The sequence below is a fragment of the Chlorocebus sabaeus genome, chromosome 21, assembly GCF_047675955.1.
Source record: "Chlorocebus sabaeus isolate Y175 chromosome 21, mChlSab1.0.hap1, whole genome shotgun sequence".
Taxonomy (NCBI): Eukaryota; Metazoa; Chordata; class Mammalia; order Primates; family Cercopithecidae; genus Chlorocebus; species Chlorocebus sabaeus.
In genome coordinates, this window is record NC_132924.1 from 120,433,517 (window position 1) to 120,452,180 (window position 18,664).

At 37.4% G+C, this 18,664-nt stretch overlaps 1 protein-coding gene across 1 annotated transcript in view; it reads left to right on the forward strand.

Moving 5' to 3' along the window:
- CNTNAP2 (contactin associated protein 2) overlaps positions 1-18,664 on the forward strand; it is a 2,242,274-nt gene that overhangs the window by 1,227,321 nt on the left and 996,289 nt on the right. The window contains exon 10 of the mRNA XM_073009464.1: positions 1,342-1,513. Within this exon, the coding sequence (XP_072865565.1) occupies positions 1,342-1,513 (172 nt within the window). The remainder of the gene's footprint in view (positions 1-1,341; positions 1,514-18,664) is intronic.

The following is an 18,664-nucleotide window of genomic DNA, read 5'->3' on the forward strand; positions in this document are numbered from 1 at the left end:
GATTATAAATTTCCTGAGCCCTCCCGAGATATTCTCAACTGTGAGTCAATTAAACCCCTTTTCTTTATAAATTAGCCAGTCTTGGCATGTCTTTGTTAACAACATGAGAACAGACTAATATAATAGCCAATTTTTGTTTTCATCGTAAATTCACTTTTATCCATTTAATGGAACATTTATTTGGTTCCAACCCATTTTATATAAATTGTTTATTGTTACAGATATAATATTAGATGAAGTGAATGTGTCAATAACTTCAGATTTGCAAGCAGACAAATTAATACAGTTTAAATTTGCCCAGTAGGCAGATTTGGTATGGTGAACCATTTGAAAAGTAGAAACTCTAGGGACTTTCTTTAGATACTTAATGGAATTGAAAAAATATCATTCTCTTATGGCCTACAAATTTTCCATCCATGATGCATGTTTCTACCCAATTATGCGTGTTTCTCTTAAAAAGATACAATAGTAATTGATTGGTGGTGATCTCTTAAAGTTATTTAGCAATAAACTCTTACTGTCTGATTTCAAGGTTGGTGTATGCATTCTATTTCTTAATAGAATCAACAGTATTTACTGTGTGTGCGTGTGTGTGTGTGTGTGTGTGTGTATTTACTCTTGTTACTTGCTTTTTTAATTTTAGTTCCACCTGTTATTATTTACTAGTATTTATACCATATTATGATCTAGTATTTATACCATATTAGATAGCTTGTAGATGTATGTTCAAAGCAGAGTGACTGACCCTTATACCTAAATTTATTTCCTTCTAATGTTCCCTTAGATTTTATAAATTTAAAAAACAGCATCTGTAATGCAAATATGTCTTTGTAATGAGTTACACACTGATCTGCTTTATTTCATAATAGTAAGTTTGGCTTATTTGACATCTGAATAACAGGTAATAGGGAATTAAGAAAATAGAAATAAGTGTCAAAGAAACAAGAAGACAGTTAGATAGCTGCGAAAGTTCTAAAGTTTTGTATCCTGATCTCTGAGGCCTGTCTCAGCAGAGAAAGAATAACAGTGAGTCTTTGACAGCAGAGGGACAGAAAGATGTGACAGTGAGAAAGACGATGTCAAAAGAGAAAATTTGAGTGACAGTAGACCCCAGAGGCAAACATTGACCTGGTAACCCATTACAATTCAACCCTGACTTCTTCCTCTGTAATAATCTCACTTTCTCAAAAAACTTCCTTTTTCTACACTGAATATAACATCAGCAAGGATCAAAGGAACAGTAGTTGGATGTGATGGCTGTGGCCAGGTAAAATACCCACAAGAATTTTAGTGAAGCGTACTGTACACCAGATTTACATTCCCATTTCTTCTGTTTCACAGGTTTTCTGAACCAGATGAATAACTCAAGTCACTCTGTTCTTCAGCCTTCATTCCAAGGATGCATGCAGCTCATTCAAGTGGACGATCAACTTGTAAATTTATACGAAGTGGCACAAAGGAAGCCGGGAAGTTTTGCAAATGTCAGCATTGACATGTGTGCGATCATAGACAGGTAAATGATGTTTTCATCCTACCTCGCGTTGTCCGTACTTTCCAAATCTATGTTTCTGTTGTGAGACCAGGGAAACATCCAAAAGGAAAAATAAATATTAAAGAAAAGCAGGTAAAGCGGAAATTATCATTCAAAGTGTGTATTCTATATTTGTGATATTAGCAGTGTTTACGTTTATGTTTTTATTTTATATATATGTATATAAAAAACACACTGTGGTGTTGCATATATAACACACCATGGTGTTGCATTTGTTCAACAGGCTCCAATCAGAGAATCTTAGCCTTCAACGAGTAGTTTTGCAAGCAACAGCAGTGTGGTAGAGAAACTCTGACAGTTTATTTTTCGTTTTGCTTTCTGTGTCTACAAGCAGAAATGTGCCATCTCTTTCTGTCTCAGTCATGACTTGGCCTCAGCATGTCCTTCCAAAACCCACTTCTGAAAGAAAAGGAATATTACAAAAGTGTCAGCGGGCAACATGGGTATTTTGAAGCAGAATATTTAGAGTAACTGGTCCAGCTTTCAAAATACACATATTAAAATATGACAAAATCAAATCTTTATTGGTTTTGCAAATCTGGGGAGAAATTTTTAATAAAAAACTTTAATTGTATTCTCACACAGTGGAAAGATGCAACTTTTATGTGAAATATTATGATTATACAGCATACACGACCTTAACATACTTAGAGACAGTGCCTCTCATTCTACTATGAACAAGTTTCATTTTGAGATGCTTTGTCTGTAAACGAACTATGTATGATTTGAAGTTAACCTAGTGAATTTATATGATTTTCTAAGATATATTTCAATCTTTTGAGGAAGAACTGTCTTATTCTAAAAGATCAATTTATTAATTTTGTGTTTAGGGAAGATAAAAGTTCTTTAAATTTTTTTAAAATGTTGAAATAAGATATTAATCCTGTCTCAGTCTACCCACAACAAAATGTAGACATAAGTCTTTAACAAATTTATTTTATTCAAGAAGAAATATTTTAAGAAGTCACTCAATAATGAATTTTACAAACATAAAAAAGAATCTATTTTGAAGTAAGTTTGCTTTCATATAATCTGAATAACATGGCATTCATGTAAGTTACAGTTTGTGGTGGCTGTAAGATATAACTTTTATAAAGCCTTCCCATATTTGTAATAATACTTTCTGACATAGTATACTGCTTATTTCTATTCATATATGCAAGTACTGATCTTAGTAGCCTAAACAGTTTATATTTAAAGAGAAAAGTGAACAGTTTTAATGGAAATATACTCCTAATTATTGAGCCATTAATAATGTATCAGCTATTATTTCTGCCTAGAGCAAGTAGCAGCAATAATCAGAAAAGCTGAGATGAATGTTTTAAAGAACATTTGTTCTGATTTTAGATAATTATCTACATATTATAATTGTTTTATACAGAAAAATATATTTTCTTCATAATAGTTATGGATTTTTTTAGAATCTGCTCTTTTTTTCAGGTCAGTAACTGTAATGATACAATAATTTTATTACCTCTTTCAGCTTAGTAAATGGGCTAGGTAACATGTTGCTGTTTCTCTCTAAACATCGTGTTTCTAGGCATTGTATAGAAATTGTTTGCTAGTAAAGAAGGAAGGTTGATATGTTGAGATATTAATGTTTTACTCTAATAGAGACAGGAGTTAAATTGGTCCCAAAAGAATGAATGGGATTTTGGTAAATGAAGAAAATGGAAAGTGATACTCTTGGTTGGGAGACCAACACAAGGGAAGGTACAGAAAAGAGAATACAAATTGAAATTTTTCACAGATACAAAGATACACAAAATATTTTTTTTTCGCCAAAATGGGTCAGGCCCAATATTCATCTTGCCAAGTTTCCTGCGCTAAAAGAACAAAGTTCACACCTTTCTTATTCTTTATTCTTTAGGATGACAAATGAAAAGATTAGCTGCAGGGAAGTAGTCACCTGTGACACATCTCCGGGAATTTTCTAAACCCATTATGGAACCTATTTTTAGCTTATACTATTTTTTTTAAGGCAACAACATCTGTACATTAAATACCAACGTGTGAAACAGCAGATTCCTTTAGTCACCTAAAATGTTCCCAGTTCAAAATCTTAAGCGTGAAGTGTTGTACATTCATAGGTATGAGACAGGACTATTTTACTTAAACCACTGAAGAGTGTGTTGATGATATCACCCTTAATCTGTGTCTTTCCAGGTGAAAGTACCAGTGGTTTTAGTCTGTCCTCATTGAGCAGTGATGTATCCAGATAACCCTTTAACGATACACCCCTAGCACATCTCTGCTTCTTTCTCCTCACTAAGATTTTGCAACTGCCCCGTATCTACAACTTTCTTTTCAGATTACCCAAATTCTCCCAAAGGAAGCCTGCACTGGCTCTTTCTTTTCTCCTTCCCAGTTCCAGCTTGATCAATTTGAGAGTTATTTTTGAGAGGGGGGGGAAAAGGGTATAAATGAGAACGTAGGGTTAAAAAAAAAAAAAAAAAGAACTACACAAGCCTGACTTTTCTAAAACATTTGAAGATAATAGTCACAGCTGCAATGATTTGATGAGTAGAACTTAGGGAAACAGTTGGGGGAATATTTGTCTGAAGGAGTTCTTCTGTGTGTTGTATTGGAATACCCTATGATTTGAAGTTTATTTTTTCTGATTTGTATGTAGATTTGCATGTGGCTTATTTTGTTCACGTGCTTATTTCCTGAACACAGCTTTGAATCAAGGAGAGAGCAAGCATGCCAAGCTACAGAATTATGCATTCAGTGTTTATTTTCTGAGTGCATACTAGATGTCAAGCTATTCTAGGCACTTGGAATACATCCTTGAACAGGACGGATAAAGATTATTGAAAATTCTAAGCTCACATGGTGGGGGAAGGGGAGGAAGGAGAGATGACACACTATAATTACAAAGTAAATAATCTAGCAAGTGAGAAGGAATACATTTTATGGGTAAAAATACTAGAACAAAACAAGGAAGGCTGGCCTGTCGGTAGATCAAGGTGTTGAGTTGTAGTTTAAATAGGTTGATCAGGATAAGCCTCCACTGAAAAGATAATATTAGTGCAAGACTTGAAAGAGGTAACTGAATGTACTAACGCAGGAAAAGAATGTTTGACCCAGAGAGCACAGGCAACCAAAGAGGCATTTGCATGATCCAGGATCAGTATGGAAGCCAGGGTGGCAAGTTCAGGAGGTCAAGAATAGTTGAAAGAATACAGGCCAGAACAAGCCCTCCTGACTTGTAGGTTATTGTAAGGGTGTAGCTTTTATTTTGAGGGAATACAGGAGTCATTTGCAGCATTCTAAATAGAGCAACATGATGTACTCACGTCTTAAAAGGATGAATCTGGGCTGTAGGAGCAAGAAAGCTCCTACAAGAGGCTAACTAAAATTATGCCATTATAATCCAGGTGAGAGATGCTTGTAGCCTAGACCAGGGTGCTAGCACAAGAAGTAGTGAGATGTGGCCAATTCTGAATGCATTTTGGAGGCAGAGTCAGTAGGGTTTCTTTACAAATTAGATGTGGGGTGTGAAAAATAGAGAAAATAGGAATAAATCCAAATGATTTGCTAAGAACAGCAGGAAGAAAGGAGATGCTATCTCTTCAGATTGGGAAGGCTAGTTGGAGAGAAAATTGGTCAAGGGGGCTAAAGAAAACAGAAGTCAGAAATTCAAGGTTGAACATGAGTTGAAATGTCTACTGGACTTCTAAGTAGAAATGTCAAGAAGATAGTTGAATATATGCATGTAACAAGCCTGTGTCTGCAGGTTACAGAATAAACCTTTGTGCTTGACAGAATCCTTTTTGTTTAACTATTGAGGGTCTTTGGTATCTTTAGTTACATTTTATAAGCAGTCATAGAACTGGAAGGGGAGGTGGTGGATAATGGACAGGAAGTGCTCTGTAACAATGGAAGCTGCTAGCTTGGGCCCCTCAGTGATATCCTGCTCTTCGAGAGGAAGGTTGTCAGCAAACCTTCAGTTACTGAAACATTCTCTGAGAAAGATAAAATACCCAGAAATAACATTTTTGTTTCTCCTTGCGTCGTTACTCTCTTTTACTCATTCCTAGGACTCTTGCATGATTGACTGCTTGTGGCAAACATCTTAAGATGCCTGACTCAACTCTTATTTTCAATCTTTTTCTCTCCAGCCTCTTTCCAGGTGTGAAAACCTGAGAGCTCAAACCTTCAGAAACACTCCTTTAGCCAGAGTTAGGTCCATTCACTTCTTCCCTCAAGAGAGAATCATGAGGAGATCCATAGGGTCTTTCAAAGTTGGGGAGGGGGGGTGCTTGGGGAGGGATGGACATTGCGGGAGAGTCAGGGAGGGTATTAGGAGATTGAGTGAGTCAGTCCTTGCAGGATTGGTCAGAATTCTTAAACTCGGAGACTTGCTACAACAGACATCGGCCTCAGAACTTGTGAATTGGTGTAGAATTACTGTTTGATTTGTTTTTCTTGGTGGTAGCCAGGACACATGGTTAGGAAGAAGCTGATGTTAACATATTTTGAGCTTAATTAGGTGGTGATCATGCTTGATTTGACAATTTTTTTGTGTGTTTTGTGAGTAATAGTGAAGTCCATTTTGCAATTGTGGTTTCTATTTCAGTCCTAAGAGCACTCTTCACAGCCCAGCTGCCAGAGGAATGTTTTTTGCTTTATGCTAGGCAGAAGCAGAGATGAGACACAGTCCTGGCTGCTAAGAGCTAAGCAGAAGTCAGTTGTGGTGTTCTTGGGAAAGCTTTTGTTCTCCTGATACAGTTGCCCCTCTTGCTCTCCACCATCCTTGGTTAAGTGTAGACCTGATGTCTAGAGCTGTAGAGTCAAGAAAACCATAGATCAAGCAGCCTCTGATACTAATTTGTATGTGAAAAATATCAACTATCATTTATCTAAGTAATTATGAGTTAAGTTTTATTTTTCTTGGAGCCAAAAACACCTGCCTTTTCCCTAGTCCACACTGCTAAAATTAACCAGTACCATCATTTTACCAGAATGCAGAAGAACAAATTCTCAAATACGGAAATGACTTTGAAAGAAAAGATAATACTTTTTGGAGTGTATTAAGTTGCATTTTAGTGATGTCCCCTAGAGACTGAAATTTGGGGACTATATAGCTGTTTAGAGGCCAAAGAAAATTCATATTTTTAAAGTCAGCACTAGTGAAAAGTGACTCATTAGAATTAGAGTCTTCCCTGCTCTTTCCTGTCTACCTCCATTGAAAATATATTAAAAAATACATTTAGAAACAAAATCAGTAAACATCCCAGATAGCACAGAGAGCAGAAAAGGAAATGCAAATGGCCCAACTTAAACATAGCCTACAAAATTACCACTTGAGAAATTATGAATAGACTAGATCCTATTCCAGAGTTAGCAATTAAGTCTTCATTATATTTTTGGAAGAAGTACATAATCACAGACCCAGTTTTTTTTTAATTCAATGTTTTCTTTTCAAGAATATCCAGTTTGATTTTTTTTCTTTCAAAGAAAAGAATAAGTAAATAAATTTTCATAAGAACGTTTAATGAGGATTAGGTAGATACATGAAAAATATCTCAAAACTAAATTGACTCTGTTGGAAAGGTGAATGAAAGCAGTCAAGAAGGATGATACGGTTTGGCTGTGTATCCCCACCCAAATCTCAAGTTGATTTGCAATTGCCGTGTATCAGCGAAGAGGACTGGTGGGAGGTGATTGAATCATGGGGGTGGATTTCACCCTTACTGTTCTCATGATGGTGAGTGAGTTCTCATGAGATCTGATAGTTTAAAAGTATGGCACTTTCCTCTTCACTCACTGTCCTGCTGGCACGTAAGACATGCCTTGCTTCCCCTTTGCCTTCTGCCATGATTATAAGTTTCCTAAAGCCTCGCCAGCTGTGTGGGGCTGTGAGTCAATTAAACCTCTTTTCTTTATAAATTACCCAGTCTCAAGTAGTTCTTTACAGCTATGTGAAAATGGACCAAAACATAAGAGGTCATGAGTTTCTATAAAAGCAGGCTTAAAATCTGGATTCATAACTTAGATGAAGAAAACATGTAACATTTATCGTTCTCTAAAATTTGTCTTCATTCGCTAATTTCCTATTTCTAGGCAGTAGCAGAAAAGATAAATACTTGAACACATACATTTTGGTACTGTAATCACTCCTCCTTTCTGTGTGTATTCAGTCAACATGGAAGTTGATCTCAGTCACAGGTAAACTTCCTTTTGTGGTTGTACTACCATTTCAAGAGTTCTCCTAGATGCCCTAGTGTGGCTTGGGTCAGAGTCAGCTTATGCAATACCTCATCACCACAGGGGTGGGATCTCTCCCACCTGCTCCACCGACGTTCCCTCTGAGCTCTCTGCGAGTCCCCAGCCTGGTCGGTCTTCAGGGTCCCACCTCAGTCCCTGCCACCCACTGTCATGACACCTGTTCCTGCTGACCTTCAGATATGACATGGGTATCGCCGGACTTCGATTCTGGGATCTGTGTTTAAGGTGACAGCTATTCCTAGCTTGTGTGAGTCCCATTTGGTTTTAGCATTGAGAGCCCCACATCCGGAGAAACCCCTCAGTTCTGGGTAAACTAGCATGGCTGGTGACTATACACACTAGGTGTTCTTTCTCCTAATACCTTCATCTGATCTACCAGCCATCTAAGCATTTTATAGGCCCTATAGGGACACACAGTGATTTCTGTATCTTTTGGAGACTACACACAAGCTGAAATGAATCATGGCATATGTGTTGTCAGGGAAAGGTTAGGCATTGGGGACAGCTTCCTTAGACTACACTCCCTTTGCTTCAGCATGCCATCCCTCCATATCTGCTCTACACAGCCACTCAGGCTGACATGAGGCCCTCTACACATTAGACCCTCAAATGCCATCATAGTATTCGTAAGTCTCTGCTGTGTAAACCAAATATAAAATTCTAAGCCCTCAAAATGACTGATGAACCCTCCCCTCAGCCAAGGGCATTCCAAATAATCCTGAAAAAAAATAAATAAATTAGTTTAGGTCAGACATGCCTCACAGACATCAACACAGAGACCTTAAGACTGATCAAATAGTCTCTTTAAGTCTGATAAGAAGCATTTACAATCCATTCTCTCTGAAGCTTGCTACCTGGAGGCTTTATCTGCATGATCAAAGTTTGGTCGCCACGGCCCCTTATCCTAACTCAGACATTCCTTCCTATTAATTCCATGTCTTTAAATAATAACTCTTTCAACCAGTTGCCAATCAGAAAACATTTAAATCTACCTATCACCTGGAAGTCCCTGCTTTGAGTTGTCCCACCTTTCCAGATGGAACCAACGTATGTCTTACATATATTGACTGTTGTCTCACGTCTCCCTAAAATGTATAAAACCAAGTCGTACCCCAGCCACCTTGGCCACACGTCCTCAGATCTTCCTGAAGATGTATCATGGGAATGTCCTTAACCTCAGCAAAGTAAACTAAATTGATTGAGACTTCTCTCAGATTCTTTTTTGGTTTAGGGTTGAGATTTATTCAGTCAACAAATACTTTTTGAAGATCACACCAACCAGTGGACTGTACCTCCTGGGACCGAATGCTGAGGTGATGAAGGGAGGGTGATTGATCAGACTCTCCACTGTTTTAACACTTCTTTGGCTTTTATGTCTTAGCACCTAGGATGCCTCTGTTTTGCTCTCAAAAGCATAGCTTTTTCCAATCGAAAGCTTCTTGGCTTAGACTACTTTTCCAAAATTAAATCCACATGTTTCTTAACTTTTTATTTCAGTCCAGACTTCTAGAGTTGATTTCTCCCAGAATCCACTTTATATGATAATTGTATAACCGTTGATCCACTGGTAGGACAGCCACAGTGTAAGAAAAAAAAAATTGATGAAAAATAAACAAACCAAAACCTTGATTTAAAATACTTCAGAACTGTATCTACTATAGTAAAGAGAAGGCCTGTCTCACACAGATTTCCTTTCTCTTTCACCTGAATCTTGCTGTCTCCAAACTGCTACCCTCTAGGTCGGACACCTCCTTTTGTCATACGTTTCCAGGTTGACCATCTCCTTCTCTCTTTTCTTTAGAAATGTTAATGTCATCAGTTAGGCTGGTGTCAAACCGTGCTAGCGCTTCTCTTACATTGGGAAATATTTTGTCTTTTACCATTAGGTGCTTATTTCATTACGCATACTGTAGGCTTCTGGAAATACCTTACTTTCATTCCTGATAATTATTGATAAGAGGTAAAGGGGGCAGAAAGTCTCCCAGATAAATTCACATTATTCAAAACTCTATACTTGCTCAATCCTGATATCGTTGTGACTGTGATCCCATCAAACTACAAATAATCAAAGAACAGTTTGGCTGAAGCTAATTCTGAAAGAACTTGAGCCAACAAGCAATTTTCCAGTAGTGAAACTGGATTTCCTTTTGGGGACTGTGCTTCAGACAAAAGCTCTTGTGTCCAAAAACCTAATCCCCACATTAAATGTATGGAAAAACTTCAGTTTTCTCATGGGGTCATCCTATTGTGATTCTTTCAGGTAGATGTGTTCATCTTGTCCGTTCACCTTAACTCGGTTTATTTCCCATCTTGGATTCCACTGATTTTTATATTGCAAATCACTATGATCTTTCTTGGTTTCTGATAAACAAAACTACTGGCAATTTCTGAAAAGTCCCATTTCCTCATGCTAAATCTGACTTATTTGTAATATTAGATGTGTGAATCTTTATTTAAACTTTCTTGGCCTTCCATGCTAACCCCAGTGTTTCATTTGATCTTTAGCTTCGTTTGGTTTCTTTTAGAAGGGAGGAGCTTCCTGTTTATACGTAAACATTTAAGCCATGGGCATCTTTCTAGCACAAAAACATCAGCTCAATGACCTAAAAGTATCACATACCCAGGCGAACCCATGTTCAAGTCAGTTGCCTCTCTGAAGTGATTTCAAAGTGATTTTATTTTAAGTACAAATAGAATACTAGAGTGACAAAAACATAGTTTTTTTTTTTTAAAAAAAAAAAAGTAGTGAAATGCCAGAGGAGATAACTCTCCTAAGAAATAAAGGAAAAGAAAAAAGTTGAATTAGCCATTTTAAGATTCAGCAGCAGCTGTATTCTTCTTTGATGCATTGCATGCATTAGGACAAAAGAAAACTATATTTGCTTTTGGCATGGCATATAGCTGCGCTTTGACATTTAAATCCCAAGGAAGGCTTAGTGCATAAAAGTAATGTCAGAAAAACAGTTAGATGTTTGAAGATAAGCAGAAAGGAAATAGATAAATAATTTTAACATGTAGCTAAATCAACTATGGAGAGATTTAAATAAGCCAATTGATTTTATTTCTTGCTTTTGATATCATATTACCTGCAAAATAAAAATAATAGCAATCGATTTAAAAACATTTAAAATATATTTCTTAACAAGTGCTTTCTTCTTAAAATAATTGTTTTTGTCAATTACTTGGATACATTGCAGCTGTGGTTTCATACTAAGAATTCATTTAACTGCTCTCCCTTAAACCAACATTACAGACTCATGGACATGTACCATCCCTTTTGTAAACTATTGGGACTGATACAACTTGATGAAGGGGAAGTTGGAGCTGGTAGGACGCTATCCTTCATTTCCTATATGCTCCCTAACATGCTGTGTGGGAGTCAGTCGTTCATTCCCGAAAATGTGTATGCAAGTAATACTTGTTACTATAATAACATGGTTTAATTAAGTACTAAGTACATTTTCAAATGAGTAGAGACAGAAAAAAAATAGTTTCTGGTAAAATCAAATGTAAAAGTTTTAGAAAGACAAGTGGCTCCAAACAAACAAAACCATAAGTTTATGTGTGGGCCAGGCAACTGTAAACTTTTGCAGAGATTCATAAAGCCCAAGGTAAACTCACTCAAATTCATTGGCAACTTTAGTTTTCACTGCACTTGAAGAAACCAAAACTGAAAAATGAAGGTGATACTATATGGAAATGGTTTGATAGGAAGGCCGGTGGATTGAACTACAGACTTCAAATAGGTGAACCCACACCCAAAGACCCCAGAGTAATTCCCTCTACCAATGAGTCATTGTCTTGACATAATGTAGGTTTTCAGTTAAATTAAAATGGTTAAGGTGTGTATCTTTTGAATGACATTTCTTTACTGGATTTCATTAAACTCAGCATATTGAAGACTTGTGTCATTCCCCAATCTGAATAAAAGGAGAGTTCATTTTTTCTTTTTGCTTTCCTTTTTGAGGAGTCTTTGCATTCCAAATAATACAGAGAAAAAAGAAAAGGAAAGAAGAGGAGACGAGAGGAGGGGAGGAAGGACTATTTGTTACATCACATTGTTATCTGGTTTGTTAGTACTCTTTTGCTTTCATTAAAAGTCAGGAGTAAAAATTTACAATGGTGTTTATTATAGCGTTTGAAAATAACATTTTGTTTGAATTTTTTTCTTTGGTATTTAAATGATCTATAAGCTGAAAAGGAGAGAGGAGTCATAGATTTTTCTATGCCAAGAAAAAAAGTTTTACAAAGATGAAGTTGTCATTTTCATTTTGTTTGATTAAAAACACATATTTCCTCTCTGTATAGTTGCATTTACACTGCCCAAAAACTAGTTTTAAGAGGGCAACGAGCTTAGATTTTCAGGTAGCATTGTCTAAAATTCTCATGGCACCCATTGCCATATTAGAGATAAGTACTTTTTTGTCTTTGCCTATGAATTCACTGATGAACATTAGAGTCTGAATCTTATTTTGTTTACCAAATCCTGCTTACATCAAAAAGAATGTTACATGACTAAGAAAGGAATGCAGATGGAAGGGGTGAGGAATATGTGTGTGTTTATTTGAAATGGTTTTGAAAAATGAGTCTGTAATAAATTTTAACAAACAAATTACGGTATCTGAAAAGGGTGTCTTAATCAGTAAACAGGTTGATTTAAATAGAAAATTATCTACAATTGTGATCATTGTAAAACCAGTAAGTACCATACAACATTTGTGTATAGGATTTACTTTGTTTGCCTTCAACAAGTTGCAGTTGTTATACTTTTACTGTGATAGTTTCATGATTTTTGCTTCTTTGGCATAGTCCCAGACAGGCTTCATCAACAAGAAACTTATTTTCATGAACACACTTCAGTGAAGACCCCCCTCTGGGAAATTAGACGTGACGTAAAAGTGCATTACTTTTTTAAAACACTTCAGGCATTTGAAAATTACAGAAGAAATTTTCAAGTGGCATGTTCTAAGTTAGAAATACCATACACACGAAGGCAAGTTCCTCTCACATAGTTATTATAGGATACTTGTTAATCTCCTATGAAGGTCAAGGCACTGGTACTAATCTACACAAGGAGAAAATCAAAAGTTACAGAGTAGGATCTCTTCTCCCAGAACATGTACTGATGTAGCCATAGAGAGAGTAAACATTCACAAGAAGTGTTAAAACTATGTTAAGAAGCATGTAAGCATGTGCTGCTTAATTGTTACAGATAATGATTTCTATAGAAAATTAATGAGAGGAAGATAATCACTATCAGCTGGTGGTTGATAGAAACTGCATAAAATAAGTAGGTTGAACTTCAGAGGAGTTTTAGCCTCGGTGATGAGAAAGAAAGGCAGGAACATACCAGGCAGAATTAGAGGCATGAGCAGAAGTATGGAGGCGTGGATAACCATGTCACATTTCTGAAACAGTCAAGAGATCATTTAAACTACAGCAGCGTGTTTGTATAGGGGAGTCATGGAAAAGTTGACAAGATCTATTTTTCATTTATTCATTTCTCCATTTATTCTACAATGTTTCATTAATTGCATACCATGTGTCCAAGGACAGTTTTAGCCTTGATGAATAAGATGTAAACTTATGGATTCTACTTTCTTACTGATTTATGAAAGAGTTAGAGATCAAAAAAAGCACACACACCCCCCCCACATAATTGTTGAAAAAAACACACAAATGCCCAAATCAAAGCATACACAAGGGATCTTGTGCCTCATTCTCCCTGGGATCTAGGTTGGGATGGAGATCACAGAGGAACATTTCAAGGCACATGCTATAGGCATTCCAGGCAGCTGGAGAGTACATGGGTGTGAATGACTTGAGTAGGTGCAGTAAACTCAAGGAGTTACAGTAGACTCTTTCACAGATTGGCAGCTACTAGTGAGGGAAGATGTGAAGCTAGGAATTTAGGGGGAACCTAATGAAAGAGGACCTTGTGGCCAAGTGTGGTGGCTTACACCTGTAATCCCAGCACTTTGGGAGGCCAAGGCGGGTGGATCACAAGGTCAGGAGATCGAGACCATCCTGGCTAACAAGGTGAAACCCCGTCTCTACTAAAAATACAAAAAATTAGCCGGGCGTGGTGGTGGGCACCTATAGCCCCAGCTACTCGGGAGGCTGAGGCAGCAGAATGGCATGAATGCGGGAGGTGGAGCTTGCTGTGAGCAGAGACCCTGCCACTGCACTCCAGCCTGGGAAAAGAGTGAGACTCCGTCTCAATTAAAAAAAAAAAAAAAGAAAAGAAAAAAGAGGACATTGCATATTTTTTGCCTACTAAAAAGACTGTAATTTATCCTTTGGGCAATATGCAGCCGTTGAGGGATTTTCAGGAAAATCAAGTTTTGCATTACTAACACTTGTTCTGATTACCTGGGCAGAGGTGAAGAGAGCTGAACTATTGCAGAGGTAGTAGAAACAGGTGAAAAAGGAAATATCCAAGGTATTTAGGAGTTGGACTAAGGAGAGAGGGTTCATTAGATTTGGAAATAGGAGAAAGTATTGGCCGGAAAGAGAAACTGGTTTCAGAGTGAGAAAAGGCTTTAATGAAAGATCATTATCTTCACTAGTCTCCCCAAACAATGTCTTAACTGAATATTTGTTTAGTAATGGGTCTACCCGTTAGGGTAAGATTTTACTGGGATCTGGAAGATGGTGAAAACTAGTAGCAGCAATTGAGCAATAGAGAGTGGTAAAAGAGAGAAAATTAAAATAGAGGCAGAACTGAGATAGAAGTGCAGGTACACTTCCAACGATCTGATCTGTGACAAACCTGACAAAAATAAGCAATGAAGAAAGGAATCCCTATTCAATAAATTGTGCTGGGATAACTGGCTAGGCACATGCAGAAAATTAAAACTGGACCCGTTCCTTACACAACATACAAAAATTAACTCAAGATGGATTAAAGAATTAAATGTAAAACCCAAAACTATAAACACTCTGGAATACAACCTATGCAATAACATTCAGGACATAGGCACAGGCAAAGATTTCATGACGAAATTGCAACAAAAGCCAAAAGCAATTGCAACAAAAGCCAAATTCGACAAACGTGATGAAATTAAACTAAGGAGCCTCTTCACAGCAAAAGAAACTATCATCAGAGTGAACAGAAAAGCTACAGAATGGGAGAAAATTTTAGCAAACTATGCAACTGACAAAGGTCAAATATCCAGCATCTAATAGGAACTTAAACAAATTTACAAGGAAAAACACAACCGCACTAAAAAGTGGGCAAAGGACATGAACAGACACTTTTCACAAGAAGACATACTTAAGATGAACCATCATGAAAAAAAAAAAAATCTCAACATCACTGATCATTAGAGAAATGCAAATCAAAACCACAATAAGATACCATCTCAGATCAGTCAAAATGGCTATTATTAAAAAGTCAAATAATAACAAATACTGGCAATGCTGTGGGGAGAAAAGGGAATGCTATACACTATTAGTGGAAGTGTAAATTAGTTCAACCATTGTGGGGAATACAATGTGGTGATTCCTCAAAGACCTATAGACAGAAATACCATTTGATTCAGCCATCCCATTACTGGGTATATAACCAAAGAATATAAATCATTCTATTAGAAAGACAATGCATGCAGACATTCATTGAAGCACTATTCACAATAGCGAAGACATGGAATCAACCTAAATGCCCATCAGTGATAAAATGTGGCACATATACACCATAGAATACTATGCAACCATAACAAATAATAAGATTATATCTCTTGTTGAGAACATGAATGGAGCTGGAGGCTGTTATCCTTAGCAAACTAACACAGGAACAGAAAACTAACTGCCATATGTTCTCACTTACACATGGGAGCTAAGTAATGAGAACACATGGACACATCGAGGGGGAAAACCACACACTGGGGTCTATCAGAGGGTGAAGGGTGGGAGGAGGGAGAGGATCAGGAAAAATAATGAATGGGTACTAGGCTCAAAACCTAGGTGATGAAATAATCTATACAGCTAACACCCATGACACAAGTTTACCTGTGTAACTAACCTGCACATGTGCACCTGAACTTAAAACAAAACAAAACACAAAGAAATGCAGGCAGTGAGATACTGGAGTAAAAAGGAAAGCAGAAGATATGCAGAGCTATACTGTCTAATACTGCCGCCACTAGCCATTTGTGGCTATTTCACACTTAAAAAGCAGCCGTTCTAACTGAGATGTGATGTTAGTGTAAAATGCACAACAGATTGTGAATACTTCATACACATACAGGAATATAAGATAGCTCATTGATCATTTTTGTATTCATTTGATTTTGTGTTAAATAAAATATTAATATTATTGTCACCTCCATAAGATTTTAAGTTACATATGGCATGTGGCTCACAAGCTATTAATATTAGTGCTGTTGTGGACTATTTCTCTAGGTAGTTCCAGCTGGATGGTGTGTTGCAAGAAGGAGCACCCTAGCTTCTTTGTTGGTCTTGCCCACAGATGAGTAAAGAGATCCTTGCAACTTCTTTTTTTTTTTTTTGAGATGGAGTCTCGCTCTGTTGCCCAGGCTGGAGTGCAGTGGCCGGATCTCAGCTCACTGCAAGCTCCGCCTCCCAGGTTCATGCCATTCTCCTGCCTCAGCCTCCCGAGTAGCTGAGACTACAGGTGCCCGCCATCTCACCCGGCTAGTTTTTTTTGTATTTTTTTAGTAGAGACGGGGTTTCACCGGGTTAGCCAGGATGGTCTCGATCTCGTGACCTCGTGATCCGCCTGTCTCGGCCTCCCGAAGTGCTGGGATTACAGGCTTGAGCCACCACGCCCGGTCCCTTGCAACTTCTGATAGGACTCAGCAAGTTGTCCTTTATAATTGTTTTATCTGAGAGGCAATGCAGATTCCCAGAATGTCTGTGAAACTGGCATCGTTCGAAATCGCAGTCCCTTTTCATTAGTTAGAAGTTTTCTTAAGCCTGAATGTATTTGCAATACCGTCTCCAGAGAATATCTTTACAGACTTAGAAGCCAGATGTGTTGATTTTCTCCTGGAATATTAATTCCCTATTCATTAAAAATAAAATAAGAAGTATTCAATGGGGGGAAAAAAAATGTGGCCTAAATTAAGATGGTATTTTAGTTGAGCACAAGTTAGAACTTTCCTGGCTCAAAGATTAATTTCTTTCTACTAAAGTATCTGTCAGTTATACAACTGTGTATAATTCAGCATCCCTGAAGTAAAACTTTGGGTCTCAGTAAGAAAGTGCTTTCAGCTGCTAGGGACAGAGACCCAATTCGTTTTCCAGACAAATCTGAAGTTTATTTCTCTACATGTAAGATGTCTGAAATAGACTATTCAGCCTTTGTATAATAACTCTAGAAAGCTGTCCGAGATCCAGACTCAAACATTCTGTTCCAGTTTCCTTAGCTCATGGTTTCTGTTCTCTCAGTGATTAAGACTGCTGCTAGAACTCCAGAAATTTCATGTGATTTTCATAAAGAAAGTAGGAGGGTCTATTTCCCTTTTAAAAAGCCATTCCAGAAGTTCTGTGCAACATTTTCAATCATATCTCATTAGCCGGATTTAATCACAACCACAGAGAGATGCAAGATAGACTGAGAATTGCAGTTTCATTCTAGGTGGTAATATTCCTGCGAAAACTTTTGAGGATTATCGCTAGGGTGGAAGAGGAAAATCTGTAATGAGATAGACAGATAGCACTCTCTGCCTAGTTGGTGTTTTGAAAGATTATAAAATATAAATAGTAAAAAAGTGCATGCTTCCAGAAAAACACATTTGATGTACCATTTATATTATTTTTCAAGCCATATATTTCATATGTTTCCTCCAAAAAATTAAAATATAGTTATCAAACTTCAGGCTTAGACAATCGACATTTTAGGGTATTCAAGAATGAAGGTGATCCAGCCTCCCTTCAAGGATTTCAAAAGAGAGGGGCAGAGGTATATGGGTTCTTTTTCTGACCTCCTACTTGAAATTCATCAGTAACTTCTTCTTGCCCTTAAGAAAAAGACCCAGATCCTAAAAGCAGTGTATTAGCCTCTTGTGGTGACCTTTGTTTTCCTTTGCAGCTTCATCTCACATCACTCCCCTCCATCCCCTCTAGCCACGCTGGCCTGTGCTCAGTGCCTCAGATGTTCTTTCAGTGGGGCCCCTGCCTGTACTGTTCTCTGGGTCTAGAATTGCTCCACCCCACCACCCATCTCTTTCTCTCTTGCTTTCTTATCCTTCATATCTCAATTCATAGATAAACTCCATTAAGGAAGCCATCTCTGGATCTGTAGGACTGGGTTAGGCTCTTTTTAACCTGTGTATAATCACACGTTCAAGACTGTAATTACATCTCTCCTTCTTCTAAACTTTGAGCTTCCCGAGAATGGGAAACAAGCCTGAGCTCATGCCCCATTGTGTCTCTGCGCCTAACACAGTGCTTGTTATGCAATATGCTCTAAATACATTTTTTGTAGAATGAATGGATGAATATAATAGTAGCACAAAAAAGGACTATGAAATTTTAAAGAACAATTCTAAATGGAGGAATTTAGCAGTGCTTTATGAGTGAAACAGAATTAAAGCTAGTCCTTCCAGGACAGAAAAGCTCCTATCAGATGATAGAGGGCAAGGCTGTCTTGGAAAAACGGACCATGTAAACTAAGGCATGTGACACAGCTGAAATAAGAAGTTTCCCGAAATTCTCAAATGCCTGAGAAAACATTCTAAGAATTTACACTTTCGTCTGTAGTCCAAGGAATTCATAAACTTTTGGAACGTGCATACGTGTTTGTGGTTAAGCATACACATACTGTCATCACATTTTGCCTGTTAGAATGGAAACCCATGTCAACTCATTCATTCTCAAAACTCTCCTACCAGTGTCTTCCCACCCATCCTCTTC